This window comes from Aspergillus brasiliensis (genome assembly GCF_001889945.1).
Source record: "Aspergillus brasiliensis CBS 101740 unplaced genomic scaffold ASPBRscaffold_3, whole genome shotgun sequence".
NCBI classification, from domain to species: Eukaryota; Fungi; Ascomycota; class Eurotiomycetes; order Eurotiales; family Aspergillaceae; genus Aspergillus; species Aspergillus brasiliensis.
Window position 1 is genome coordinate 1,763,626 of NW_027137444.1, and position 27,765 is coordinate 1,791,390.

General features: G+C 49.5%; 12 protein-coding genes across 12 annotated transcripts; 6 read left to right on the forward strand and 6 right to left on the reverse strand.

Annotated features, from left to right (window-relative positions):
• Positions 1–79: 79 nt before the first annotated feature.
• On the reverse strand, positions 80–971 carry ASPBRDRAFT_460744 (uncharacterized protein). The gene has a single exon (XM_067625548.1). It carries the CDS (start codon positions 883–885, stop codon positions 277–279), a length of 609 nt encoding a protein of 202 aa, XP_067481979.1. The 5' UTR covers positions 886–971; the 3' UTR covers positions 80–276.
• Positions 972–2,269: 1,298 nt separating this feature from the next.
• Positions 2,270–2,881, forward strand: ASPBRDRAFT_39936 (uncharacterized protein). The gene is made up of 2 exons (XM_067624246.1): positions 2,270–2,477; positions 2,585–2,881. The coding sequence occupies exons 1-2, from the start codon at positions 2,323–2,325 to the stop codon at positions 2,778–2,780; spliced, it is 351 nt and encodes a 116-aa protein (XP_067481980.1). The 5' UTR covers positions 2,270–2,322; the 3' UTR covers positions 2,781–2,881.
• A 1,829-nt stretch (positions 2,882–4,710) lies between these two features.
• On the reverse strand, positions 4,711–5,189 carry ASPBRDRAFT_39937 (uncharacterized protein). Its single transcript, XM_067624247.1, has one exon. The coding sequence runs from the start codon at positions 5,068–5,070 to the stop codon at positions 4,897–4,899; it is 174 nt and encodes a 57-aa protein (XP_067481981.1). The 5' UTR covers positions 5,071–5,189; the 3' UTR covers positions 4,711–4,896.
• A 2,205-nt stretch (positions 5,190–7,394) lies between these two features.
• On the forward strand, positions 7,395–7,795 carry ASPBRDRAFT_460819 (uncharacterized protein). The gene has a single exon (XM_067625550.1). It carries the CDS (start codon positions 7,428–7,430, stop codon positions 7,629–7,631), a length of 204 nt encoding a protein of 67 aa, XP_067481982.1. The 5' UTR covers positions 7,395–7,427; the 3' UTR covers positions 7,632–7,795.
• Positions 7,796–12,067: 4,272 nt separating this feature from the next.
• On the reverse strand, positions 12,068–14,881 carry ASPBRDRAFT_120536 (putative PHD finger domain protein; the record flags this gene model as incomplete). Its single annotated transcript, XM_067617355.1, has 5 exons — positions 12,068–13,282; positions 13,338–14,180; positions 14,239–14,458; positions 14,521–14,618; positions 14,711–14,881. 5 exons carry the CDS (start codon positions 14,879–14,881, stop codon positions 12,068–12,070), a joined length of 2,547 nt encoding a protein of 848 aa, XP_067481983.1.
• A 540-nt stretch (positions 14,882–15,421) lies between these two features.
• Positions 15,422–17,593, reverse strand: ASPBRDRAFT_39943 (Rcd1-like cell differentiation family protein). The gene is made up of 4 exons (XM_067624248.1): positions 16,843–17,593; positions 16,628–16,783; positions 16,164–16,539; positions 15,422–16,092 (listed from the first exon to the last, which is right to left on the reverse strand). Exons 1-4 carry the CDS (start codon positions 17,297–17,299, stop codon positions 15,915–15,917), a joined length of 1,167 nt encoding a protein of 388 aa, XP_067481984.1. The 5' UTR covers positions 17,300–17,593; the 3' UTR covers positions 15,422–15,914.
• ASPBRDRAFT_460888 (uncharacterized protein) lies at positions 17,432–17,997 on the forward strand. Its single transcript, XM_067625552.1, has 2 exons — positions 17,432–17,759; positions 17,843–17,997. The coding sequence occupies exons 1-2, from the start codon at positions 17,564–17,566 to the stop codon at positions 17,923–17,925; spliced, it is 279 nt and encodes a 92-aa protein (XP_067481985.1). The 5' UTR covers positions 17,432–17,563; the 3' UTR covers positions 17,926–17,997.
• A 135-nt stretch (positions 17,998–18,132) lies between these two features.
• ASPBRDRAFT_460922 (uncharacterized protein) lies at positions 18,133–19,868 on the reverse strand. Its single transcript, XM_067625554.1, has 2 exons — positions 18,638–19,868; positions 18,133–18,578 (listed from the first exon to the last, which is right to left on the reverse strand). The coding sequence occupies exons 1-2, from the start codon at positions 19,647–19,649 to the stop codon at positions 18,502–18,504; spliced, it is 1,089 nt and encodes a 362-aa protein (XP_067481986.1). The 5' UTR covers positions 19,650–19,868; the 3' UTR covers positions 18,133–18,501.
• Positions 19,869–21,041: 1,173 nt separating this feature from the next.
• ASPBRDRAFT_27740 (uncharacterized protein) lies at positions 21,042–21,821 on the reverse strand (the record flags this gene model as incomplete). Its single annotated transcript, XM_067622427.1, has 1 exon — positions 21,042–21,821. One exon carries the CDS (start codon positions 21,819–21,821, stop codon positions 21,042–21,044), a length of 780 nt encoding a protein of 259 aa, XP_067481987.1.
• A 997-nt stretch (positions 21,822–22,818) lies between these two features.
• ASPBRDRAFT_118509 (isopenicillin N synthase family dioxygenase) lies at positions 22,819–24,015 on the forward strand (the record flags this gene model as incomplete). Its single annotated transcript, XM_067617179.1, has 3 exons — positions 22,819–23,184; positions 23,291–23,729; positions 23,786–24,015. 3 exons carry the CDS (start codon positions 22,819–22,821, stop codon positions 24,013–24,015), a joined length of 1,035 nt encoding a protein of 344 aa, XP_067481988.1.
• Positions 24,016–24,404: 389 nt separating this feature from the next.
• On the forward strand, positions 24,405–24,923 carry ASPBRDRAFT_52758 (putative prefoldin subunit 1; the record flags this gene model as incomplete). The annotated part of the gene is made up of 3 exons (XM_067626941.1): positions 24,405–24,434; positions 24,493–24,659; positions 24,755–24,923. 3 exons carry the CDS (start codon positions 24,405–24,407, stop codon positions 24,921–24,923), a joined length of 366 nt encoding a protein of 121 aa, XP_067481989.1.
• Positions 24,924–26,836: 1,913 nt separating this feature from the next.
• On the forward strand, positions 26,837–27,549 carry ASPBRDRAFT_27743 (YbhB/YbcL family Raf kinase inhibitor-like protein; the record flags this gene model as incomplete). Its single annotated transcript, XM_067622428.1, has 2 exons — positions 26,837–26,999; positions 27,065–27,549. 2 exons carry the CDS (start codon positions 26,837–26,839, stop codon positions 27,547–27,549), a joined length of 648 nt encoding a protein of 215 aa, XP_067481990.1.
• Between the last annotated feature and the right edge of the window lie 216 nt (positions 27,550–27,765).

The window sequence follows — 27,765 nt, forward strand, 5'->3', positions numbered from 1 at the left end:
TCCAGTTTCCGGGGGTAGGATTAAGCAGGCAGAAGGATGCGACGGCTGGAGTGCGCCAGATAAGTTGCGGGGACCAGTGAGTGGATGTTGTGCACGCCTAGGCAAGCCAATAACCCAGAATAGTGGTAAGAGCAGTCAAGGAATGGTCCACAGCAGGGAAGCTATGCATTTGAAGGCACTCAACGGGGTTGCGATCCAACAAAAGCCTACAGCAACTGAGGAAGTATGTGCGTAGGAAATCGAGAAAAAGAAAAGACAAGATAGATGGCGGGAAGCTTAGCAATTCGAAACGAACGGACAGGAGAGAGATGACGGTAGTGGGTGTTGCCAAATAGGCGACAATAAAAAACACAACAGAAGAGAGGATTGAAAGAATAGGAACGGGGACGTGGAGAAAAGGATGGTCAAGTGAAGCCTGAAAGGACAAACAAGTAGAGGTCCGCAACAACAACGACAACAAGTAGAAGAGGGGAGGTGGAGCCCAGAAGGGAGCGGTAAGAGATGGGAGGAGTTGTGTAGTGTGTAGCGATTCGCTCTGGTCTGAACACAAGCCAGAGCAAGCCGAGGAGGCACAATTGAGAGAAGCTTAACGATCAACACCTGTTGTTTAGAAGGTGAAAGGGAGAAAGGGAAGAGACAAGGGAAACTGTGTGAATTCCGGGCGGATATCAAGCAGTTTAAGGCGGGATGGATACTGCAGCACGAAGTTCTAGATGGGAATGACAACCATGGAATCCCCAGCGGCTGAAACCCTTGACGGCCGCCTCTGCTGGCCGGCGGTGGTGATTCCCTCGATGTTGGCACGGGGTTGCTGGATGGCGTTGTCTTTGTTCCGCTGTCTTGGGACCGGAGCCAGACATGGATGCATTCCCTTTGGTATCCCATCCGCCGATTGATGTGATTTGATTCCCATTTTATTTTAGTATCTCTTCGCTTGTCTGCTACACTTTGGCTCCTGGGGCACCCATACGTTTATTTTCGGACCCTCCCACTCTTTCTTCTTTTCCCCTGTTCATTCTTCTACGGCGTTTGCTTCTAGATTTCTCTTTGTGCCAAATCTAGGTTCCTCTGCTCTTCCAGAAGCAACCGGAGAGGGGGAAAAGGAGGGGAGAGAACCAGCGGGTTTGAGGCTGTTCAGAGCCTGACTCAGGGAGGTTACTAAATGCGGACATGCATCTACCCAGGCACGCATTGGGTTTACGTCTCTTATCATGCTCACTGAATATTGAGGCGCGGTATTGCTGAGCCATCCCCCTCAGTCACTGGAAGGGATAGTGAAAAAATGACAAGAGAATAGCCTGGGTACTGATCGGTATTCACATTACGTCGAGGACAGTGGTCCCTAGTGAATCTGGATCGTGGGAGGAAACCATACCTCATAATAAGGGAATTATTATTGAATTTCGAATTTCAGTGAGTGGGGAACCAAATTCAACAGCCAAATTAGATCATTAGAATAAAAAATAAATTATGGAATTGAAAATAAAGAGGAAAATCATGAAATAGGAAATAAGTTTGATTAATAATTAATAATTTTAATAACGAGGGGGAATCTGACAGTCCAACGTTCAGGCATTCGTCCCACTCTTTGCCCATCAAGTCATTAGTGCGATCTACTATCTATCCGGGGACCGGAACAAAACCAGGCAGTGACACTGGTGGGAATTAGCCCCATGCTCTGGACGTGATGGTCTGCATCGTGTGTGTGTGTGTGTTTTCATTTCGAGCAAATGGTCTAGACATTGATAGGCCTCTCATGAATTGTGGGAGGCATAATTCCATCCTATTCTTCTACAGACATAGAGGAGCAAATAAAGGGGACGGAGAGAAGAGAAAGATTAAGATAGGAAGCGTAGATCGAAAGCACAAGGCTAACGGTGACAGTTGCGAGAAAAAATCCGAATAGGGAAAAAGAGGCAAACATTGAAAATGCTACCAAGCGATTATTGAGATTACCGGCTCGCATGAAAACAAATTGAGACCGTCGGATGCAAGAAGTATCCGAGCTTAACTCCATGTTCAGCTCCCCGGATATCGGGTCTCCTCATCCGAGCAGGTCTCGAACTACAACTATGAATGTGTAGATATCTTGCAGATTTCTACATTGGCCAACCGGATTTCAGTATATTAAGATTCGTCAGTCTTCAGCCATGAAGAGAGACAAGAGAATTTCAAGACTAGGCTTGGTTAACCCAAACGAGCCAGTACTAGCCAGTAAGTAACCAATCTGTTGCCCGAGGAATCAACATTCACCACTATCATCATCATCAGCGTCACTACCCCGTCTACATACTTCGGCTCCGAAGAAGAGGAACATGTTCCATGGATCGGTATCCTTCAGCTCCTGGGACGTCCACATACGTGTATCTAGACTCTGCTTTCTCCGCATCCGCACATCGCCGAGCAGAGCTTCCCTCTCGCCCCTGGGTCCATCCAGGCGACGTCCTGAAGCGCGCGTATGTATGTATCTGGAAAGGGTATGTAGCTAGCGCAGATCTTGAACATACTATTGCTTGGCCCATACCCCACAAACAGGCCAGTCGATCATTCATGTCTTTTCTTGCTTATCCCTTAGTGAAAATAGCCAGACAACGTTAAGAGACAGAGAGGTCAGAGGCAAGCGCGCTTTAGGTGAATGTTGGGTTACAAGCTCTCTTGGTAAGTCTGAGGTAGCCCACTACAAGATGCTGCGTGACTCGTGGGAAACATCCGTCATGTGTCGAAACCAGTGGATGGCGGTTTGTATGTTGGTTCGGATGCGAGCAGGTCCATGTTTGTAGTTGGGCCAAGACCAACCCAACCAGGCACTCCGCATAGTTACAATTGCGACATATTCTTTGCCCCATTGGAAAGTGTGCATACTCGTTGAAGATGAATCGCACAAGACTTGTTATGCCATTCTAGTCCTCTTTCTTCTCAGCGATCGCAATCATTTCCTCTGAAAATTAGGTTTGAGCGGGGATACGGTTGCCCGATGTCCGATCAGAGGAGGCGCCCCCCTCTCCCTCTCCTTCTCCTCCCCTCTAATCCAGCATGCCGCGAACATCTCCGTAGTATTTAGGACCATGGACCCAAAAATACGCCACGCGATTACTATTGGCTTATCCATTGGTCGGGCTGAAGTAGCCGGAGAGCTACGACTGGCTCCAGCAGATCATTTGAACAGCACTAGCGTCATGTATTGAAATGACTAGCCCACTTGGGTAGCTTAAGCTGGCGGGATCGTGCCGGTGAGGCCGCCGGTGGGGGTCCTGCCTAATACTGCGATTTATCTAGATTCGATATTGCCGGCGAACTTCCAGCTACTCACTTTACTTAGTAGCCTACCGACTACTATACTGAGGTCGACACGGGGCTCGCCGCGGAAGGAGAATTGGCTCTAGTGGGGTCGTAGTGGAGAATGCGATGCTTGAAATCAGGCAGAACTGGTCCTCTGTACCTGCGCTATTTTCTATGCGAACGGAGAGCATAGGCATAGTTAGTACCGAGTAGATCGTAGTTAAGTGGATTCCTGCTATGTCAGTAACCCGGATGAGTATGGGTCAGGGATGCCCACATCCTACTCTAGTAAGTAAACCGTATCAACTATCAAGGCTACGTAAGTATCGCGTAGTTTCCCTGCATGCCGTTAGCCTGTTATGACAATTCTGACAGGGGGTCTGCATGCAACACGCTGATGTATGATGGATTGCAGCTTAGCTTGGCTGGCTCAAATGGGATTGCGGCGCATGTTTATTTCCGGCGTTCTGCTCACCCCCTTGTTTGGGTATGGGCCATCCTGACGGTTGGGTCCTCTACGATCACGTGTGGCAGCCCAGCCATCGTTGATGTCCAGAGGTTGGAAGGATTCAGTGATTGCCATTTCCGACAAGTGTCATGGAATTCTCTTCTCAGCCTCCAATGCATACAGCCTTTGCGTTATGTAGCTGTAGTTCCGTCCCGCTCTACATCATGCCACTGCGAAAACGGCGTTTCACCTGCCATTTTGGTTATTTTGTAGCATACCAACATTGTACACGGATCGTTGACAGCCATTGATTGGCATAAACGCGCAGCAGAGCCGGTGTCGTTGTGCGGTAGCTACAAGTATCAAGACAACAACAGCCACACGAAACTTGCCTACTCAGCGAGTCGGTTCGATGAGATTGCGAAGAACCCACAGATCGCTCGCCTCCAATGATGGCTGATCCACTTCTCATGATTCTCCTTTCCCAATCGATCCTCCCCCTTCCCACCACCATACTTGGTGCGATCCTCCCGTTCCAGCTGAAGGGATGATCTGACAACCTCCTAGACAGCTAGTATGATCTGCGCCTGCCAAGATGGAGTTCAAGGTTCTGATGGACCCGCGAAGGCACACACCGATGGCTTGCGCAGGAACCAAAGTTGCCCGGTGTAAACATTCTTTGTCCGGACTTCCTCGGTTTTCCCTGACTATTCTCGGGCGCAGGAACGTTGCTGAAGAAGAAACCTTAGTGGAAACCATTTCCTTCGTTCCTTGTTCTAAGGAGAGGTCTGAGCGGCGACTTCCTTCTAGAGACGGATGATCGTATGGCGTTCATCATTGGTCCCATGGGTCGCAAGTACGGCCACTTCGTGTAGGCCTCCTGACAGCCCCCTCCCGCTTCCTCGAGCGCAAGTTTGGAATGAGTAACATGGGTAACCTTCTGTGACTGCTTGGCACCGCATTCTGGAGGAAAGGTTATACAGGCTGGGGTGGCTTGCGCCCAGAGGCTGCCCCCAGACGTTATCATTGAGATGCCGGAGGATTTTACCCAGTCTGTCAGTCTGTATCGATGGTGTCACTTGGGTAACTTCCTGCTTCCAGTTGCAGATAGGGATTGACACAGGGATCCGATCGGGCTCGCCATGGACCTTCCTAACCATTCACATCGCCTACGAGCGTTCGATGGCCTTCTGGAAGGTCAATAAATCCCCGCCAAGCAGCGCACCTTTCCAATTCCGGTACTCATCCTTTTCCAAGTCCCTCAGTGAACTATATCCAATGCATGTCAAAGATTTTGAACGGTCTGCTGACTGGTGAAGATCCTGATACGCCAAGATCACCATTGTCTCTATTGAATCTGCCTACATTGATGAGTCCCCGCCTCTTCGAGTCAGTCCATTGCGGACTCGAGCCCCATTCAGAGTAGTCAGAGGTAGTAGCTGAGGATAACGCCCGTTTTTAGGATACCTATTTCAGATAGTCACCACTGTGCCCAACGTGCTTTAGCTGTATTGGGTTTTGATTTGCCTCATGTCACAGTGGCATCTGCAGGGGAGTTGGAGGGAAATGAGTCAAGGCCTCAGATATATGAAGAATGACAGGGGGAGTCCCTTAGGTTCTCACGGGGGCTATCCTGGACACATACTTTCCATATCGAGGAATTGACGAATATCTCCGAGATGCTCGGAATCAGGCCAGTAGCGCCACGCCTTCTGCAGGGATTAGCGCTGGGCAGCAGCCGTCGAACTTTCTTCCAGTCACGGGATTAATATGACACGGGGTGGAACCAGAGGGGTGCAGGTATGTACATACGCTGGGACGGTGTCCCGGGTGCAATTGGATGAACATGAGGTGGTGCGCGCCGTAGCCGGTTGACTCCTCGTGATCAGGCAAGAACCGACGAGCCATCTACTCACCGATTTTACCAGACACGCCTTTACCGCTAGATAGCAAGCATGGCAGGCAGGCCGTGGTTGGAAGGAAAACGTGGCTCAAGACATGGGGATTGTCGGTCCATCACGAAAGCAACCGTTGAATTACCATGCATACATCCTGCGTATTTGGCGCTTACTTCGGACAGGCCATGATTTCGGTTGGAAGGGATTCCTATAGGGAGAAAGGATACCAGAGTCGCAGCAGGCCGCCCGTCTTAGGTCGCACTAACGGACCGACCTGCCATTGCCTACGGAGGAGCGTGTGCAATCATTGGTCACCCGCTTAGTTCTCCCTGCACGATGTGGCATTTGCAAGTTTTGGCCCCCTATAATTGACACGTTAAGGACCCGACAGTATGGTTATTGGGCACGCGAAGTGAGCAGGACTCGGCTGGACTAGCGCCTGAGACACCGGCGTTTCTCTTGGTAGTAATTGCTAAGCCTGCAGCAGGGAAAGCGAGTGTCGAGTCAACGTCACTAAATGATCACTGTTTGGTTGGTTACACAGATGGGAAAGGGTTTCCCAAGACTTGACTATTATAGACCCTACATAGCGAAAGGGCGCCCCGATACCCACCTGCTTTGCCCCCTCACTTCTGGCGACGATAGCTCGGTTCCGCACAGTCCAACACCCCGTACGCACTGTGTTTCCTTCGTTGATGATGAGGGGTCCATGGTAAAGCTCGTAGCTAGGAGCTGCGCATGTCAGCTATGTTAGCATATTGTATAGGATTTCTGAAGAGCAGAATACGAAGCAGGAATTGATACAGTGCTGACCTGCGCTGCGGCTATAACGCTAAGCTTGACATGACACAATGGAAGATGCAAGCATTCAGGACGAAGGAATTAAAGTTGGGGTTCGACTGGAGGATTCAGGATACAATACGCACAAGCAAATGCCAACCTCAATAAGCCAGAGTAGGCAAGGAACTTGGAACATCTTCATTCAACATGTGGAAATATAGACGATCTGCAAAACTTGACGAGGGATTCCAGGTGACACTAACAGCAGACTGCCAAGAGCAAGTTGGATCGGATCATCAAGGACAAGTTGAATGGACGACCCCAAGACACCGCGAGACCACCGCCATGGCATACTATGATAGATTGGAGAAGAGGGTCACTGCTGGGGCGCCCAGTCTAGACCGAACTCATCCGGACTAGCGTGGTATCAGTGCCGCTTTCAGTGGTACGAAGCAAGTAAAGTGAAGTAAAGTAAAGTAAGGTAACTAGTAATTTCTTGACGTCGCCCACGGACCCATAGGCCCCCCGCTAATTACGGTAGCTTAGCCTCCGCGCTGCCCCCAGCGGGGAACCACCCGCCGCTGCCCCTGGTGCTAGAGGGAGACAGATCTGCCCTCCAACATGCCGGCCATTGGTCGACGGGAAAGAAAATCATCGACTAAATTCTCATCGAGTAATTGCTCGGTGGGCAGCACGAGCAATTTTCTGTCATTTAATCACACCACCTTGGCCCACCATTGGCCTGTTGCCTTTTGCAGGTGCATGCTGGTCACGCCACCACAGGCGTCTCCCGCCAGCCAACCGAGGTTGGTCAGTAACTCCAAAGTAGCTGGTACGTAAGACTAAAGTCACCCTAGGCTGGTGGAGCACGTACCCAGTACTTACTCCATACAGAGTCACATCTATCCAGTATCCACACTCTGGGGACAATACTACGTAAGCTATGGCCTCTCTCTGCGCTCTGGATGAAATTGTCTCATTAAGTTCATCAAGAAAGGGGCATACGAATACTCTTCCTTAGAATGAATGTTAATCGTCAGTCCGATACGAGAGACTCTCTCAGAGTTCTCAATCCACTTCCCCCCGCCGGGCAATCCGATAGGCATACTAGCCTGCCCTCGCAACCATCCACTACGGCTCGGTATCAAGGCGCAAGACCGACTAGGAATCCAATAGGACCCTTGACAGCAATGTACACAAGCAATTGCCTAAGACAGTACTACTAGTAGTAGTTGTCGTTGATGATACCAATCAGAACAACCGCTCCAACATCTCCAACGCCTGGCAGCCGTGCATACTAGCCTGTTCAGTGTTCATACTATCTGATCTGAGACATTGTCGGGAATCCTCCACACATCATCCAATGAGCCTCCCACGCGATGTGCATGAAGCCAGCCTTGTCAGGCAGCCGTCTTGCATTTGTCATGGGCACCGTATCGGCGATCTCACAGTTTGACAGGTAGACTAGCAAGTAGCAGTATGTAGATAGGCGAACAGACCGTTCAGCCTTACAAATTGCCAACTGGAAACTTCCCACGCCACGGGATCGTCGTGTCATGCAGTCGGTGAGACATGACACATTGGGCCTCCAATAACCGGAACAGGAACCAACATAAAATCACTGGAAGCATTCGAGGAGATAAGGTATGACTGGGAGAACGAGATGACCACGCTCGAGATCAACCAGAGTACACATCGAAATCTCGCAGACAACATGTGTTGCAAGTTGCAACATGGGCGCCCGAACCTAAACATCGCCTTTTTAACCCCCCTCTGCTGCCTCTTTCCCGTACTACTACTGACTAGTTAGTACGAATGCCATACCAGTCCAACTCGAGTAACCAGTAGGTACCCTTTTCACTTTCTTCTAAGCGGCATGTCACCGACAAAAGTACAAGCGAGGTCCCTGGAAAACGGTGTGCCGCTTACCAAATTTCCGCTTGGTAACAAACTCCCGTCAGTTCTGCTTTTCCATTTTCCATTTTCCAAGAGTTGCCAACAGTCAAGTCAAACCGTGTCTAACCATTCCCGGTCGTGTAATTGTGTACTCCATATGTGTGTGTGTGTGGACGTAACAGGGCACCGCGCACCGGCACCTCTTTCCAGGCTGAACCGAGTATAGTTAGCTGCTATCTCCGAACCAGAAGATCAGCCGGAACGGTTCCAGTGGAGTAGCAGGGCGCAACCTACGCAGCCCAGGAATATCCCTAAATACGGTTTCGCTCACATCCGACAATGAGCCTTGAGTGGACGGCAAAATTCGGGTTCCAGTGTTTGGGCCAGAAGGTGCCGGAATCCTTCCATGCAGGTAGCATACTTGGTTAACTATGACTAGCTGTTCTCCGTCGATGATCACACACTTTGTATTCCCCATATTTCCATAAGACGGGTGAGTTAGTTATGCGGCTTTATGTCTGAACAGTGTCTATTTTGGAGGCATTTGGGGTACATGTACGTGGGTGATCTATCCGTGTTCGTGCATGTATGGGTTAGCTTGACGGCAATCATGGCTATTGCTCAATCGGTGTCCTCGTCTCTTATGTTGCCTGCAGTAGTAGGCAGAGCTCGTTCATCCCTACGCCTTGCTTATTTCGAGATGCGTCTATAAAACTTTGCGCCTGAGCGCACGCGGGAAACGCTTCGGGATCGGGAAATCCTCGAAATTCGACTGGTCGAGTCGAGTCGAGTCGAGTCACACAGTATATCCGCATACTTCTGTTTGCTTTTTACCTGGGAATATCTTTTTTTTTTATTTCATTATGTCTAGGTACCTGCCCGCTACATACCATGGAATTAGCTACATACCAAAAAAACCAAGATAAGAACTTGTTGGCTTTTGGAGCATGCGGCTCTCAGACCATACAAAACATACACACCACCACCCACGGTACTCTCACCCATCATATTAAACCCGTATCTACTCGGAGAAAAGACACGGGCCAAAAGCCACCTTCTAGACCGTGCGGGCAACTCCTCCTCCCCACTACAACCGCTCGGACACGGATCCGGATCCGATCGGAGTCGGAGATGTCAAGCTCGCTCGCTAGTTACTTTGTAGTTAGTTAACTAGCTAGAGTGCTTGCTGACTGTCCATGTACGTTCTCACAATTTCCGTCCGGGTGGAGCCAAGTGATCTAACCACTACTAGTAGTAGTCCACACAGGTCAACATACGGAGTAGATAGTTGATTTGATCAATTCAACCCAGTCCAATTCAGTCGAGCTATCAATCAATCGATCGATCAATCAATCAATTAATAAGTTATTTGGACGATTCAAAGCCGCGGTTTTTTCCCCTGAAAGGAGACTAGTAGTATGACTATGATCGGTTCATTCCGCCGTGGTCGAGGACTTTTCATTTCTTTTCGGCTGTGACTTTCGAACTAAGAAAGAAACTAGTCTAGCGAACGTTTTCAGGAGAGAATGTTAGATTAAGAGGTTTAGGGAAGTATCTACGACCTGCGGAGTACTACTATGGTAGGGGTTGGGGGAAAGGACTCCCTAAATGATACTAGTTTATCTAGTCTTAGTGCCTGAGATCCTGGTTAGCAGTGAGAACTAAGCCATTAGTTTTGAAACTACTAGATAGTAACTAGCTACTAGGGCAAGCAAGGGCAGGGAACTGTGCCGACAAAGTACCATTGTGTGGCAAATCCCTTCCCAACAATATCGTTGTATGGGTGAGATAGTGTCTTACTTCACTCTACGACTGTACAGAGTATGTTCGAGTGGTGTTTGACATATTCCTTGACTAGATCTTGAGGTTTATATAGAATATAGATGCATGCATATATCAACTCCATAGTAGACATCACACATACGGAGTATATTCCCCTATACCCTAAAGATGGAAACAGATACCTGACTTCTTACTACTACCCAATATTCCCCGTTCACACCCAACCAGCCAGCCAGCCCGCCATCCAGCCCACTGCCACCACCGACTACTCCACTATATATACTTACACGTACTAAGTAAGTAGTCAGTTAGTTAGTGACACCGGATTTAAGACCCCCATTTACCCGACCCAAAACCCGAGTCAATCCTCATTTATCCATCCATCCATCCGGCGCAGCAACTCCATCCCGAGAGCGAAAGAGATATGATATAAACGGTTCGTCAACAGCATATTAACATGCTAACTACTTAGTATATATATGATATAAACAGTAGTTACTTAGTTGATTGCAAACGAAATTAAACAAATTAAACCACGCGGCCCTTCCCCGAGCCCAATGCGACCCTTGCTTTTAATTACCCACTCAATCTCGCATGCAGTGTGCGACCATGCTACGCCACGATACTACCATACTATACATTTAATTTGTTTCATGTCAGTTGGGATATGGAAACCCTGTTGATAAGGGGATGATCCCCATCAGATAGATGAGTTTGAAAGGTGAGGCGCGATATCCGAAAAGTGACATGTAGGTTCTTATGTATGTATGCATGCATGTATGCACGCACGGTTGGAAGCGCGTGGGAGGGGAACGGAATCTGAGACATTGTGCTTACTACTCACATACTACATACATACTCCGTATATATGTTGGGGCTTGGTTAATTAGTTAAATTAGAGATGAAGATCCACTTTGGGTCTATGGACTATGGAGTATGGGCTAGTTTGCTTAGACTGAGGCTGTGGGATGCATGCATGGCGTTTGCTTAGCTGGTTTGGAGGATTCTGTTTGTTGTTGCGGTTGCGGTTGCGGCGTAGTGCTTATATTAGTGTATGTTTGTCGGTTGTATGTGGTTTTGTGCTTGGGGGGTCCGAGTCACTGGTGAATTTTGTTGTAGAAGAGGGCTTTTAGTTTGGAGAGTGCCTGGGAGTTGGTGGTCAGAGGCCTGATGATCGCTGTCAGTAAGGACTGGCGTAGTCAAGTACCTATATCTTTTGCGTGGATGCACTTCTCACATAGCTTTCGAGCAGTGTCTGGTTCCAAAATACCTGGGAGCAGTTGCAGGGCGTGGCCGGGATAAGTATGCGATATAAAGGTGTAGTAACAGCTGGCATAGAATACAGATAATCATCTACAGTATTGATCCCCCCAATCCAAAGCATCAGTAATTGCCTCGCTTTTATTACATCTAGTCAATGTCTACTTCACATCCATAGTCCACCCCATCCCTCTATAGCTCATTATCCTGCAACGCCACCCTCCCAGTATATCAAGTTCGAAGTTAAGACACAAGAGAAGCATAGACCAACCACACCAACCATGCGAAATAGGTACCATAAGTGAACAAAGCAAAGATTTCCAGTGCGAAATGCTAGACCAGAACACTCTCCGCAGAGTGTACACTTCGAAGAGCAATGTAAGGAAGAAGTTTACGAAGAAACAGCAACGAAAAACCCAGGATAACCAGCTGGTCTCCCAGACTCAACCGCTGCGAGGAGACAGAAGGTGAGGTAAGAAAAGGTAAACAAGACCTGCGCGCATGCCTTGGTGTCTCCAGAGAGATTGGCTGCTTAAGCTTGACTGCGCTGCAATGTCAACCTGCCGAGCCGCAATCAATAGATTCAGTGTAGAGTGATCAATAACCGGAACAAGGACATAATGACGAGTAAATGCATCGGTTCAATGTCGAACAACGAGAGGGGTATAATATTTGTTGTTCAGCTACTCCTGCCAGCGTACATAGCAGACAGTACCAAAAGACTTCACTTCTGACCGGGCTGAGGAGATGGCGCAGGCTGTTGCGCAACCGCAGAAGGTCCTAGAGGTGGTATACGGTTGAGCGATGGAGACGATATCACGGACTGCGGGCCATTGGCCCCGTGCAACTGGGCCTGCAGCATGGCGTTCTCTCTCTGCCTGCGCTCCTCTTGCTCCGGTGTCATGCATTTGACCGGCGGCGGAATGGGTGCATCAGGTGAGCTTCGCCCCATCAACTTAGGACTAGGCTCGAGCTTCTGAATCGGAGGAAGGACTGGTGCTCCGGTGACACTGCCAGAAGTCATAGGTCGGGGTGATTGCTTGGTCGGGCTGATCCCCGAAAAAGGCATACCGTGGGAACTCTGTGGAGGAGAGGAGCGACTTGCAGTCGGGGTGGCGATGAAAGATGGACGCCCGTTATGCAAGGAAGAGAAGGAAGAATGGTTGCCCGTATTTGGACGAGGGGTTTGATGTTGACCGTACGGCGTCCACGGGGCTGAGTGATCTGTCGAAGCTACAGGCGGGAACCCCGCAAGAGGACCAACATCTCGGTTTCCCTGGGTTGGGGACATAGATGGCCGGTTCTGAATGGGTGAAGGCAGGGTAGGACTCTGCGTAGAGTGAGAGGACGACGGTCGCCGCGCCGGGAACGATCCGCCGTTGAAGGATTCGCGAGAATGGGCCGGTAAATGCATTGCTTGATGGATGAACGGCAGTTTCGGAAGCTGTTCCTTGGACGACGGAGTAAATCCATTCAAGCCCTTTGATGGAGAAAAAGGAGCTCGAGGAGGGCTGAATGAGGTGGTGTGAGCGGACTGAGGCCTGCGCTCGGGGGACAAAGGTGGGAAGGAGACGGCTTGAGGGGGGTTTTGTAGAGGAACGGAAGGCATGGAAGGAGCTTGCTTCTGAGGCGACCCAGTAAGAGGCAACTGGAAGGTATGCTGAGTGTCTCTGTTAGACGGTATGGGACTTTGTTCCGGATCTGGGAGTTTGATCTTGGTATCTCCTTCTGGAGCAGCTGAGGACGGTGAGGTCGACGAGCCGACGCGGAATTTCAACGGAGGAAGTTTGGGCAATTTCGCTTCCTCTTCACGCCGTTTACAGTCTTTGCAAACGAAGTGGAAATCCTCTCGTTCGGCTTCACCCTTCGGAATGCCGAGACACTTGCTGTGCTGCCATACATTGCATGATTCGCATGCAACGCTATGAGAGCCATCGTCCTATTTAGGATCAGTACACTTGCCATAGGGACCCGTAGACACGATCACGACCTACCAGATTCTGACCATGAACACCGCAGCCTGAGCAGTCGAAAACCCATTGATCCTCTTGCGAAAGGTCCTCCAGATTCTTGCGGTACTTCTCCATTTCCGCTTGAAGATGTCTCTCAGAAGCTCTGCTCTCACCCCGTGCAACCTTCTCCTGCTCTTCTTTGATGCGTTGAAGCTCATTTTCATGTAGTATCCGCTTCCTCTCCCGATCTTTAGTACGCTGTTCGCGGGTCATGATGCGCGAGCGTCTTTCTGCCTCCAGCTTCTTCACCCTTTCTTCCTCTTTGCGGGCTGCAGCTAGTTCCGTCTCTCGTTTACGTGCTGCTTCAGCAGCCTCGCGCTCCTGTCGCTCTCTCTCAGCCTTTCCGGCAATCCGACTGGATCGTTTAGCGCCAGCGAGCAGCTGCATGTTAAAAAGCTCCTTCTCGCGCTTCTGTTTCTGTCTCTCTTGGGCCTCCTCTTCCTTCTCAATGATGGGCATAACTTGCTCGTCGATTCTATCCCTCAATATCTTCTCATTGGGGTCCCTCGTCTTTCTTATTGATTCGAGGAACTGTTTGTAATCGTCTAGTGTGATGGCAACGCATTCCCACGTCATCGCTTGCAGAGGATCCTCTGAGGCGTCGCCGTTCGCAACATTGTCTTCCTCATCGGACTCTTCGATAGGATCGGCACCTGTGACTCGTCTTCGTTTAGAGGCTCTCATGGCGCGGGCGCTCTTTCTCCTCGACTTCGACTTGGCCGGTTTTGGCGGCGGGATAGGGGGATCGGTTCGACGATAGAGCCTGTTATCATCGAGGATATAATAGTAACGGCCTTCGCGATCGTAGCCTACTTCTTCGATACGCTAGCAAAAACGTCAGCAGGGATAATAGTAATCCAGGGGTAGTATCACGTAAACCCACCCACTCCGTCTGATCCGATTCCCTCTGTTCCGGCATCTTTTCGCGGATGCGATCGGGGTTCCAAAAGGTCCAAATGGACAGCTGGTGCAAAACGCGCAATTTCAAGAAAACATCAAAGTCCAAGAACCTGTTCGGAACCTCCTCATACCCGAAAGGGTTAGGAATGTGTGGTGCTTTCGCATTGTACTGACGTCGCGTATACTCATCGAAATTATCGAATCTATCAGCAAAGGCGTCCTATTAGCATAGCTACCTTTATGGCAGAACAAAAGGTGCACGTACGTAAGGCCTCGATGCGACGACACCCATTTCAAAAGACAAAGTCCAATCTCTAGTAGTTTCTCGGAAGGGGTAGGCTTTAGGCACTCATTTTCCAGGTCCTATAAGCAGAACATCAGAGTAAAAAAAATTAGCATTGATCGGACGCGCCCAAGGGGGAAGAAATCTGAGGTGTTGGATTCGCACTGCTCACCTCAATCCCAAAATCCTCGTCAATCTTCATGACTTTCCCGAATATGGCAATGTATTGCATTAGGCTTGCGAACTCCCAGCAGTTCCGAAGCTTCTGGAGTAAGCCCGGCTCCTCAGGTGGCTGCTCTGGGGCAGCGTCCACCTCGGAGCGGGTGCGCTTTCGCGATACCATGAAGGCGGATATAGACCATTAAAGGCGCCGCGGCGCAGGTCAAGACTCGATCACGGCGGCGGATCTGCGGCGGGGGCGGGTCTTTTTTGAGGAGGGATGATTATCGCAGCGTTTATGCAACAGAATTATGAGCACAGATTCCTCTAGCAAGTAGCTGAATGAGTGGGTATCGACGTGATCGACAGCGGCGTGAAGACAGGAAATCGTTCGCCAGGGCGGGCGTGTCGGGCTGGGCAGAAGAGATGAGCTCACAGAATCGCCGGGCGGCGCGTCGAGACCCCAGTCAGGTGACTTTCATCCGCCGATTGGGTCGATCCCGTGCCGATAAGCCTTGCGCTTTCGATGCGATCCGATTTCTCACATTTTACCAGGGCCTCGTGGGTACTATTCTAATTGATGATACAGACTTATATTGACATTGTTAGGACTAGAAAGTTTTATCGTAATAATAGTTTGCCTCCGTGATAAGGTCACCAGCGAATGAAACTTAAGCAACAGGCAGAATCAGCACCACCCAACGAAACATAAAACTAGATCTTGGTATCTCGCTCAAAGAGGGTCTATCTCACTCAGATGGAGGATGGGGAATGGGGACATAGAGGACAAGCAAAATGCACATAGACAAATAGCGCCAGCCGTATCCACGCCACCGCACAGCCATACCATTATGGCCGAATGGGAACGAAGTGTTCGACAAACATAAATAAAAAAGGGGTAAAAAGAAAGCAAAGAGAAAGTCACAGTAAAAGCCAGGATAGGGAAGAAAAAATAAATGATCAGCAAAACAACAGAACCTTTCAAACCATAACAAGACAGAAACCCCCAAGCCCAGTGCTCCCCTCCCATACCCGCCATGTCTTCTCTTTTCTCTCTGTTGATTTTTTGCAATTTTCCTGAGATCGCGTCATTGCATTGTCATTCCACACAGTTTGCGCCTTGTATTCCGTGTTTCGCCTAAAGCCCGTCCCATGCATGTCGTAAGGTTGTCAAATATACCAAGTAAACCAAAAGGAAAACAAATGCTTTTGAACTTTTACATCGCAACACCAGGTGCGCCATCGGAGACATTGTCCGAAAGGTTGATGAGAAGTTGTGCCAGGCAGCGCTTAGTGGCGGCGTCATCGCGGAGTACGGAGGAGAATGTCGCATCGCGCAAAGGTTCGGGAAGGCATTGACGCAACGCCTCTCGCGCCCTGCTATTATCACTCAAGCTACAGAAGTTAGCATTTGAAATAGAGCCGAATCAACTTACGCGATACAAGGAAACTGTGATAGGACTCACCGAAGAAAGCAGCGCACTACATGCTTGAGAAGTCGTACGGTCTGTTGCTCCACCAGTTGAGTAACCATGTTACTCAAAACAGTGCCAACCGCATAAAATCTCTCATAAGTTGCGCAAATGTACGCGAGGCCGATGTCGTCGAGGAGAATCTTCTGTACGATGAAGATTGCGACGGTTTTGCTGAGTTCTGAGCCGGTCTCCATGATTCGTAGGCAAAGGGGAATGATCTCTGTGGTGAGGAGGAAGTTGATGACATCGGATGAGTCATTCTTAACCAACGCTCCGATCACGCCGAGCGAGGTGAGACGGAGATACTCAAAGGGCCGCGACTTTGATGTTGTGTTGAGGAAAGGATAAAGAAACAGCGGGATGTGAGCTGTTCCGAAACAGGATTTATTAGCCAAAGCACATACTAATTAGAAACGAAGGGTGGGGTGGATGGTTCCTGGGTGACGGCTGCGTACCATTTAGAAATAAGGTGCGAGTCTCGTTGTGGGAAGCCACACACTGCAGGAGAGCCAGCGCATTGCAAACCCGGTTTGATGCAGCCGCAGTCAATTGCGAGGGGTTCAGTAAAGGGTATACGGAGATGATTTCCTGAAGTAAAGCAGTCATGACACCTGTATAACCACCCGTTAGTCGCCACCAACACAGCCGATCAAAGGGGTTGATTCCGTACCGAAAGAATGCCAAATCACCAGCGCGAGCTCCGGAACTTGCTCTCTCTTTTTGCTAAGTTCCATGAGGGCTGCTTCTCTGCGACTGGGATCGAGAAGTTCTGCGACCCAGATGAAAACTTTCCGATTCTCATCACTGATGCCACCATCCATCACGGACACCGCACCGGGCAAAGCACCGTCCCCACCAATACCCCCTGCACCAGCCCCTTGAGCGGAATTACCAGCACCGGCGTTTCCAGCCATGGCTATACGAGTATAGTGTTGTTGTTGAGCAGCTGCGGCTGCAGCTGCAGCCGCCTGGACTTGGGCATGCTGTTGGGCGACCAACGAAGAATGCGGTTGCTGAGCCTGGTGCGGGTGCGTTTGGTGATGCTGCTGTTGCTGCAACCAAGATGGATCAGCCTGCGGATACTGGTGCTGATGAGAAAAGACGTGCTGAGTCTGCGTTTGAAGCATGGCGGGCCAGCGAAGAATCGGAGCTCAACGGGACTCGTAATCCTCAGGAGGGAAGACTTGACAGCCCTGGACGATCGGGGAAAAGCCGGACGAGGGCAGAATGAACTATGATGCTGAGTAGGTATTGTCAGGACCGTATACTCGAGAGTAGCCTCATGGATAAAGGTTTTCGAATACAGGAGTTGAGAGTTGTGGGGGGTTCGTGACGATGGCTTGGGAATGACAGCGGGATTGAAGGACAGACGAGCGTGAAATGATGAATGGATGGCTTGGGACTACGGGAGGCGGGGAGTCGCAGGTTCCGCCCGGGCAGTTTGTGCCGTCTACGAGGTGCCGAGCTTCACTCTTTGGACCCTGTCGGACTCGAACCGCTTCGATCGGAACAACTTGATCGCGTTGATCGGTGACACGAATCGATTCACATTTCTTATCCCCTTGATCTGCCTTTATTACCTGATCAGTTGAGTCTAAACCTTCAATGTTGACAATTCCTTCCACACTTGTCTTGGGTTGGCATGCTGACCGTTGATGGCCGCCTTGCAGCTGCAGTTATTGGGAAAACGCACGAGTTGCTCCGGCAGGTGCATGATTATCAAGAGTCAGCTCTAGATCTAGGGATGCACTGACACAGGATCTTAGGGGGCTGCAATCCTGCTTTAGTCCTTCGTATGCCTGTAGTTATCCCTGCGCCGGCTCTCAGGGAACGTGACTGAGGGTGAGCTTGCGGCTCTGGATTTGTAGAAGTCACTATTTTCAGCGCTCGTCGTTGCTGCCTCCGAGAAGCTCACTACTAGTGATTTTATAAAAGATGATGTACAATGTAGGTACAGCTGATAGTGTTCTTTATATGTACAGTACTGTCCGTTGTCAATTTATATTGATTTTATTTACAACACAATTTCCGTCCGCACCTTTCAATAAAGAGACAGAACATGGACGGAGAACAAAGGCAAAGAGTGGAAGAAAAGGGATAAGAGCAGAAACATTTAGAAAGGGCATTAGAACATGAATACATGTCTCATCATCGTACATTGCAGATCTTTCGAATACGAAAGAGAAAACCATCACACGTCAATCATAAACCCTGGATAACGCCAGTTCATGCAAAATCGATCAAATAGAGTCCGAAGACTGAAACAATGGCTAGTAAATCGTTGTCTTTCGGTAAGTCATTCTTTTCGTTAGTTGAAATCATAAAATCATCATCTTCGTGAGCGCGTGCGAGATCGTCTAGTTCTCCTGGTGTCTCTCGTCCGTCGATCATCTGTCACAACGCTTCCTAAAATGCTATTAGCATGATGATATTACTGCATGAGACAGCAACAAGAGATTACTTACCATCATTGGTATAGTAGTCAGAGGAATAGTAACTGTAGTAGGTGCTGGGGTACGTGTAATCGGTCTTCTCGTCCACATCACGATGGTCTCTGCGCCTCTTCAACCCAAGGCACAGCGCGATCGCACCCAGAACGATTCCAATTGTCGCCAATGCACCCATTCCGGAATCTTTCTTCTTACCGCCACCTGCTGTTGATGGTGCCGGTCGACTGCCGAACCAAGTTCGTTGCTCAGGTCTGGCCCCGGTGGCCCCGGAAGAATGGTGACGACGACGTTCTTCGACATAAGTGGTTTCCCTCCGCTTCCTACCACCACCGAGACCAAGACAAGCAAGAAGGGAATCGAGTGCTCCACGGCAGCACATACAAGCGCAAAGAAGCAACAGGAGAAACACGCCAGCAATTGTTCCGATGACAATTCCCGCGATGGCACCGCCGCTGAGTCCTCCCCCGGAGCCCTTCACAACCAATGGCGTGCCGCTTGTGCTCACAGGAGCAGTGAAAGGCTCAGTAGTTGTAGCGGTTTGGGTTACAGTCGATAGAGTGGTTCCGCGCACGGGAGGTGTGGCAGTCGCGGTTGCCCAGATTGACGTGCTTCCCACGATACATTGGTTGTCGGAGCAGACATATGCAGGACCGCAACAGTTGTTGCCGCAGACTGTTTCCCCATACTCAGCATTGCAGCTTCCAGTGCTCGTTGTTGCCGAAAGGTAGGAGCTCCAGGTTGAAGTAAAAGTAGCACGCTCTGTTTCGGTCACCACGTATGTGGTGGTGTAATACTCCCAGCTTCCGGAACTGACACACTCGGCTTCACCATCACTGTTGGTGCTGCATGTTTCGCTTGAGCTGCAGCAAAGCTGGCTGTAGTATCCGCAAGGATTTGAGCAGCGCTTCTCCAAGGAGACCTCCTCAAGACTCTCCTCGGGTTCCAATGGTGAAGCTATCGAAAATTGAAACTGACTTAGGAGGGCTAGGATAGATAAGGTCGACGGGATTATGCGAGACGCATGCATGGCGAGGGAAGAATGTATGAAATTCCACAACCACGAGGCCAACCCACGATGCGATCAAAAGCAACCTTGGATTGCGATCGCTGCCAGGGACAATTTTTGGGTCCCGATGTAGTATGACTCGATGTAGGCCTCGGTATGACAAGGGGTTATAGAACGAGAGACAGCGAACGAAAGGAAGCCAAGCAATAGATAGAATGTGAGAGACCGTCACAGGTAGCTTGCAGAGCAGAGATCGCAAGAATGCATATCAGTCGAGACGAAAATGTATGGAGGGTTGGAGAAGAGAGGTCGGAGCAGGGTGCCATCCCACGAGCAGCCCGTCCGCTCTTCTTGATCCCAGCCTCCGTCCGGTCGACTTCCCAACCACCGCATTTCCTGCGACGACCACCACCAATCACCGCAAGGCCGAGTGAATCAGCGATGAAGATAAACTTAGATCATAAATTAAAAAAGGAAATTTCGGAGGCTGGGATGCCCACTTTTTTTTGGGTTGTGTACAGAGTATGTTGCTGCCCCGCTGTGATCCAATTGCAGAGAAGTGGCCGATGATGCCGTTGCTGCCCCTCTCATCACTCAGTTCCTGACAGCGTCATTGTCTGCACCCAATAGTGTCCGTGAGCGAAAAGTCCGGAACTTGGACAGACCCGACCTACTGTGCTGTCGGCTCCACCGCCAGATTATCTTTTGCTTCCACGGGGAGTCGGTCTAGCCAACGCATTTCCTGATTCGACGGAATTGCGTCCGTCAGGTACTGACTGCATGGGCCTCCATCCGTCGGCACAAATCAGGCGAGTACTGTGTAGTGACTACACCTACGTGTCACCCAGCGGAGGGGCTCCATTCTTAGGCAGTGATTTGGCACGGGTGACTCAATATCTGTAAGTACTTACTCTAGAAGTGCGCATTGTCCGTGACCCGACATTCAGATAATAAATTTCTGCTATATGGTGAGCCCTAATAATGATGTGGTGGTGAGGCGGCGTGGATGCAGTGCTTTGGCCGTCTACCTGCATCTCTTCTCTCCTCTACCGAAGCAACAAGCTCATATTCAAAGCTATTGAAAGTGAAGAGGCATCAGAATCAAATCATTTATTTCTTATTCCATCACTGCTATCCTAGATGCTCTTGTTATATACAGAATGCCACAAATTCATCAGACTCATTATCCTGATAGTAGCTGATTGACTATCGCCCATCATCAAATTCATCGTAGATACACCCGTCGTCACTTTCAGGTACCTTAGTAATAAGCGGTCTCAAACGAAGATTTTATCGCTTGAGTGTCGCAGAAGTTATTGTTAACTTCAAACAAGGCTTTCACATCATCTGAGCGAGCGTATGTCCATATCTCATACATGCATATCCACATGAAAGTCAAACTTAGTCGTAACTTCATAGAAACATCCCGGCAAGTCCAATAAACATGCCAAAGAAAAGGTCCTCAAGACTGGAGCTCCTTCTGGGCATCGTGCCCCGATTCTCGTAGACACCAGTACTGTAACTGCCGCAGTAACCAATGCTAAGACCGTGACATGCCTCCATACTCAGACTAGAGCATGTTGATATAGCCGCGGAAGCTCCTCCACCAGCGCGAGTGACACCTCCACCTTCTGCAGCCACAGTCACAGCATAGCCTCCTCCGAGTTGCGAAAGACAGCCGGTATACTCGCTCTGGCATAGAGAGTAGTATGATGTGCAAACCTGCGCATTGGCAAATGTTGTAGGAATATTGACAAAGGGGTATGCTCCGGCAATTGTAGAGCCCGTGAGAGTCACACTCGTCCCATCTGTAGTCTGTGTAGCCGTCGCTGTCTGAGGGAATCTGAAGCTGCTAGTTGCACCTCCCCCAGAATTTCCGGTTTCTGAGAGCGTGCCCGTACAGCTTGCTCCAGTCGGGCAGCAAGCAACGTTGTCAGCGGCGTCGCGAGTGCACCTGCTACCGTCGGCACAGCATATATCCGAGTAGCCCAGGTTTGTGCAAGAATCATATCCAGAAGGACAGTTATCGCTCCGCTTCCTCAATAGTTGTAGTACTTCAAAGGCCCTTCGTCCCGAATCTGCATTGCGAGGTGCATAGAATGGTATGGTGTCGATTGATGGAGCCGGTGTCGTCTCTAGCGAAAGAACAGTCGAGGCGAGGAATGTGGCCGAGATCCACCCGAAGAGCTTCATTGTCAAGGCTAGGGCTATAGCGCGCCCTCCAAGTATGACGGAACAGAATATCAAAAATATAAGTCGGAATATGTCACTGCCGCAGCTGGAGACTGTGACCAGTCTAATCGTACGATCTGTTGAGGGCCAGTATTATGCGACGGCTTTGCGGCGGCGATCAACAGATTACTAAAAGCGGTAGAAGTAGATGTCAGTGGTGGTCGATCAGGATAGCGCTTGCAAGTACACAGTGGCTCAACGGACATAATCCTGGGCGGATAAAAGCACACTTACGTGTCGCTAAAGTTCGACTTCCTGTAGTGATTTCTGCCGGATTCGCCTCACTCGAGCAAGCCGGTTTGGACACCGGAAAGTGTGGGTGATGGACGCTGCATCTTTAGGTAGTTCAGGCAGCGCCGGGTCCACAGCGAGCCCCTGCCACAGCAACGGAGCGTCGCCCGTGGCCCCTCAATTAACCAGCCACCCGTGCGAGGACGGGACTTGTTTACCTATTTTTGGCTCGCATTGATTGAAAATCTGCATTGAAGCCAGGAAATCACCCGGCACTCCGCCGGTCTCCATAGTCTTTATCACCGAGTGGATAAATACTGCTCCAGCTCCGATCTCAGGGTCTACTCACCAAATGATGTCACTTCACACTGCCAGTAACTAAACTATACCACGTGAATAGTAAGCTTACCTCAAGTCTTTCTAATTCATCATTATACCATCAGATGTAGCAGATCAGCTGGCTATACAAGTTCGTTTCTCTTCTTGAAGGTGGCGTTCTCGCGGGTCTCTTTACCTCGACGATCGCAAAGCATATGATCGGATACCTCAGGCAATTTGGGAACGAAGCGCCAGTGCAGCTGATGCGCTAGTCATCCATCTCACAACAGCTCCTTGAAAGTACCATCGCGAGTTCTTATTTGCTAGCAGTCTTCTCATCTTTTTTCCTAACCAGCTAGATATTAATACTTCGAGCTTCGAGATACTACCAGAATCTGAATGATTCGATATGCCTTGTTCCACGGATTCTACCCAGATGCAGATCCCCGTCGTGGACTTTTCGCAGTGGTACAACGGCCAAGATGCCTCCTCTCGTCAACAGGTCGCACATTCACTGGTTAAGGCTTGTCAGGATGTCGGTTTTGTATATATCGTGAACCACTCGCTTCCTGGATCAGTTCTGGATGAAGCCTTTGATTGGATGAAACGCTTTTTTGAACTCTCAAGCGAAGACAAAATGCGGGCCCCGCATCCGGAGGGCTGGGCTGTACATCGAGGCTACTCATGGCCCGGTCTAGAAAAGGTTTCTCAAGTCATGAGCACCGGGGATGATGAGGACGCGCGGAAAAAGCTGAGAGAGGTGCCTGATGTCAAGGTCTGTTTCATTCTATATCGCCCCAATGAGCTATTAGGCAGGATTTTTGTTTAAGATCGTCACCATCGAGTCTTGTATTGAGATTCGGAATGACGTTTGAGCACAGGAAATCTACGATATTGGCAGCGAAGAGAATTCGGCTCAACCCAACCAGTGGATACCGAAAGAGACACTTCCTGGTTATCAGGATTTTATGGTTCAGTTCTACTGGGAGTGCAATAAGGTTGGAAGCGAGATACTACAGGCTTTGGCTACTGGCCTGGACTTGGAAGATGATTCCTACCTGGCGAAGAAGCATTCGGGCCACAACAACCAACTCCGGTTGCTGCACTATCTGCCCGTGCCAGCAGAAGATTTGGAGAAAGAGCGAACCGCTCGATGTCCGGCACATACAGATTGGAGTTCCATCACCATGCTCTTCCAGGATGACTGTGGTGGCCTGGAAGTAGAGGATATTTCTCAGCCCGGCAGATTTGTCCCCGCTACTCCCTTGAAGCATGCCATTATCATGAATATTGGTGACTTGCTGCAAATGTGGAGCAATGGTTGGTCTTTGCCATTCCTTACATAGAGACGGTCTTATTTCTGATCCATGATACAGATCGCCTTCGGTCAACAAACCACCGCGTCAGACTCCCACAGCTCTCAGATCGATTTGAGGGGCCTAACCGGATGACGCGGGAGCGATACTCAATTCCTTACTTCATGTCTCCTGATCCAGACGTGACCATTGAATGTATTCCATCATGCATGAGTGAGGCATACCCGGCCAAATATAAGCCAACCACGCAGGCTGAGTACAACAAAATGCGAGCTTCAATGATGTACTGACTTCCTAATATGATTATCTATTGGAATAACCAGATACATTTGTTCTTCTGCGAAAATTGTACATCAAGTACGTACGTAGTTGTTTTGATAGAAGCCCTAAGCCCTAGATTAATGTCCGAATCCGGTATCCTCTACCGCCCGGGCCGCGGAGCCAATAACAGCGGACGGCCGATGTGTTCATCGTCGAGCTTGATCAGGACGATAGATAACCAACAAACAGCCTTACTTGTTACTCTGATACCAAATTCACGAAGCATTCCAATTAATTCCGAGACACTATCACTGTGATATACTAAATACGCGCTTGTCTTGTACTGCGGCGACGCGACTTCTCTCAACCCCAGATTACCCCTCAATACCAAAGCGGGACTCCCCTCTCCTTACCCAAAATGTCCATCCCCAACGAAGCTCTGCAGAAGGTACATTGCCCTAGCAAATATATCAGATCCTCGTAACTAATATGTCTCGGGCACACAGCTTCTGCAAGAAATCGAAGTCCAGGCCATCACGTCCCAACAACAAATCGGCATCACCAAGGCGCAGATCACCACTAAGCAGAGAGACATCCGCATGCTGGAGCTAACATCGAAGGAAATTAGCTCCCTTCCTAAGGATACAAGGGTATACGAGGGTGTCGGCAAGATGTGAGTCTACCTGGCGGGCTGCTATTGTACCCTTCTACGGATGGTATGGAGACAGAAGAAGTTCGCGGCCATACTAACAGATACTGTTCCCATAGGTTTGTGGCGGTTCCCATGAACACAATCGACAAGCGCCTGTCAAGCGAGAGCGGAGAACTGAAGTCGGATATTACTGGTTTGGAAAAGAAGCTACACTACCTGGAAATGACACATAAGAATAGCCGGGAGAACCTGGAGCAGATCCTGAAGTCCGGCGGCAAGGCGTGAAGGGTTGTCTTATCAGTTGAAACAACCGAAAGTTGAGCACAAGAGATAGTTATAATATACCGATATGTGGTGCCGTTATGTCGGGCATTTTGCCCGCCTCTGGTGGTATCAGAGAATGGGACGGCATACGCAGAACGCTGCACGGGAGACATACGCTAGGTTGGGAATCCTAGGGGGCAGTCTCATGTGCTGTGTTGCGCTCTGCTGCTCTCTTACGTCATGGTACTGAGAAGCCCGCCTTTGCTATCAGTGGTCATGGTACGTCCTGCTGAATGCGCTGGGCGCTTGGCGTTAATTGGATTGGCTTAGCGATGTTTGGAGGTATCTCAGTATGTATCACCAACTAGCTATTATATAGCAATCAAGGATTCTCTTGTTATACTCTCACAGATTGATACCTCGATATTTCATGGGAAATCTAGACCATGGCTTGCCTTGAACACGAATAAGGCTGTGAAACTATAACCAACTCTGTCCTCCATAACAATGAGATAGTGGCTTTTCTAAAGTCCCAGCTCTTATCATACCACCCTCAGCCAACATGTTGCCAGAATCCCAAACGATGATTGGTGTTCCATCGATGTTATGGATCGTATGTACAAAGAAGCCCCACAATAGAAGTGCTACGTGACACAGAATCATCGCCATTATTACCATTCAACAGGAGACAAGCCGAATACCCAAGGTTCTCGAGTCCGGAGCCGTGGCACAGACAAGGTATCCATGCTCTGTTATTCGAAAGTAGCCCGGTGTGTCTCATATTTCGACGGCAATCCTCAGGGTAGGATAGAAGCTAGCCTCACCTTGCCTGGGCTTTCGGCCGTGACTCACCCCATCCTCCAGGATCTGAAGAGTCAGCTCACACTACCATGGACGCTTTGGCCTCTGCACAACATTAGACATGAAAAATTCCGAAGGATGATAGTTGCACAGCTTCTCATCCTGATTCCCCATAAGTCTAGCGAACGAAACTTTGCGCTAATTTCGGGCTCGTATTCAGCTCGGGGGTTTGTGCAGTATAGACGTCTGCTCGAGGAAGCTTGCATCGTTTGGCATCTCCTGATTGTTGTGAATATATTTCTCTTGTCTTTACTCTTCTTGAAGTGCAGTAGGGCTTGTCTGCTGAATATATCAAAGACACGGGCTCGCAATATTCGTTGTGACCCACTACACCCTCCAGGAATAGCAAGGATGCAGTTCAGTAAAGCGTCTCCTTGTATGTTAAAGGGCAAGCAGGCCTGGTCTACTGAATGGAGAGTGCCTCTTCCGGAGAAAGGGGAATCAGAGTTCATCACAGGCACCATAATCATTCACAGAGTAAGCGCTAGTATGGCCGCGCCCAAAAGGATCTTGCAGGATCAATCTGGAAGATTTTCATTGCGTTCCAATCGATCAAGGCCCACTGGATATCGGAAGGATCGTGTCCACGTGGTGTGCCTGGCAGATATGCAACGCCCACAACGTCCAACACATTCATCACCATCCAATCCTGCAATGCCTCAAAGGCTGGGATTATCTCAGATTTGCCACTCACGTTATATAGTTCGGTGATGTTTTGCTACTAGTATACGAAAAGGATGACCTTCATTACCGCACCAGTTCCATCTTGAAATACTTGGGGCGGTGCAGCCGAATACGAGATCCTGGTCCTCCTAATCTACACGCTTCTGGTTCATTGTCTTGCCATCTAGCGATTCAAGAAGTATCAGCCATGCTTCTCCGTAGCTGCTAACCTCAACTTCGGATACATCTCGATGCAAATCGATCTTCTTCGGTCCGGTCACTCTTAAGCAGTGAATCAAACGTCCAGCAAGGGACTATAAGAACAACTGGGATGGAGTCAAGGAATGAGAACTCTGCAGCACAATCCTATCCAACACTCCTCCTCTACATACAGTATTAGCACTACAAGAATGCGTTTTCTCCAGATCTTGTCCTCCTCTCTTGCTGTCGGCCTCGCGGCTGCGGCGACTCCCTCCTCCTTTACTCCGTCTGTCGATGCGGACGTTGGTGTGGTCTTCACAAAAGATGGGGGCCATCTAACTCTCACTTCTGGAGCCTTGATCAACCAGAACTGTAAGCGAAATTGTCTTTGACACACATAAGCACATTTGCATCCCATGCTCACAGCACTCCCACAGGGACCATCAACATTCCTACTCTGTACCTGGAGGACACCACCTCCACGGATGACGAGTACACCATCATTATGATCGACCCTAAGATCAATGAGGATGGTGTCTCAACGGGCGCCCTACACTGGTACCAACCATACCTAGCCTATTCCTCTGGTGTCTTGGAAATCAGCAACACGAGCGCCCCAAGCGCAGAGTATGTCTACCCGACACCGCTGGAAGGGCCTGCCCACGATTACATCCTCCTGCTGTACAGCCAGCCAGAGGACTACTCCTTGCCTGAATGCCTCGAAAGCTTGCTTCCTGCAACAGACGCGGCCCGTCTTGGATTCAATCTTGATGAGTTCGAGGAAGTGACGGGCTTGGGTACTCCCGTGGCAGCCAACTGGTTTCAGGTCGTGAACCCAACCCCTGCAACTACCACCTATGCTATCACGTCTACTTCCATTGCTACATATGTGTGTGAGGCTACAGCTACTTCTAGCTCATGAGAGTACATTGGAGTTCGATGGTTATTGACGAGGGGTTGATCTGTACTATGAGTATGGAGACACGTTCTGAATTTTCTTAAGGGCCTTGACTTACTGGGGAATTTCACATTACAAATCACTGTACAAATACTATGAATAGATACTACTAGCATTTATTTCTAAACTATTGACTTTAAACGCATTAATGTCAGTACCCGGATAATTATTCTTGTGCAG

What these genes read in the sequence shown, in the direction of transcription:
- ASPBRDRAFT_460744 (XM_067625548.1), bottom strand. Translation starts at nt 885, where the DNA reads ATGGGATACCAAAGGGAATGCATCCATGTCTGGCTCCGGTCCCAAGAC.
- ASPBRDRAFT_39936 (XM_067624246.1), top strand. Translation starts at nt 2,323, where the DNA reads ATGGATCGGTATCCTTCAGCTCCTGGGACGTCCACATACGTGTATCTA. An exon ending in TATGTATGTATCTGGAAAGG is followed by an intron (nt 2,478 to 2,584) that starts GTATGTAGCTAG and finishes TAGTGAAAATAG; the next exon opens with CCAGACAACGTTAAGAGACA.
- ASPBRDRAFT_39937 (XM_067624247.1), bottom strand. Translation starts at nt 5,070, where the DNA reads ATGGTGATCTTGGCGTATCAGGATCTTCACCAGTCAGCAGACCGTTCA.
- ASPBRDRAFT_460819 (XM_067625550.1), top strand. Translation starts at nt 7,428, where the DNA reads ATGAATGTTAATCGTCAGTCCGATACGAGAGACTCTCTCAGAGTTCTC.
- ASPBRDRAFT_39943 (XM_067624248.1), bottom strand. Translation starts at nt 17,299, where the DNA reads ATGCTTCAAACGCAGACTCAGCACGTCTTTTCTCATCAGCACCAGTAT. An exon ending in TCGCACCTTATTTCTAAATG is followed by an intron (nt 16,540 to 16,627) that starts GTACGCAGCCGT and finishes GTTTCGGAACAG; the next exon opens with CTCACATCCCGCTGTTTCTT. An exon ending in GTAGTGCGCTGCTTTCTTCG is followed by an intron (nt 16,093 to 16,163) that starts GTGAGTCCTATC and finishes TAACTTCTGTAG; the next exon opens with CTTGAGTGATAATAGCAGGG.
- ASPBRDRAFT_460888 (XM_067625552.1), top strand. Translation starts at nt 17,564, where the DNA reads ATGGCTTGGGACTACGGGAGGCGGGGAGTCGCAGGTTCCGCCCGGGCA. An exon ending in CTGCCTTTATTACCTGATCA is followed by an intron (nt 17,760 to 17,842) that starts GTTGAGTCTAAA and finishes GCCGCCTTGCAG; the next exon opens with CTGCAGTTATTGGGAAAACG.
- ASPBRDRAFT_460922 (XM_067625554.1), bottom strand. Translation starts at nt 19,649, where the DNA reads ATGCATGCGTCTCGCATAATCCCGTCGACCTTATCTATCCTAGCCCTC. An exon ending in TGACTACTATACCAATGATG is followed by an intron (nt 18,579 to 18,637) that starts GTAAGTAATCTC and finishes ATAGCATTTTAG; the next exon opens with GAAGCGTTGTGACAGATGAT.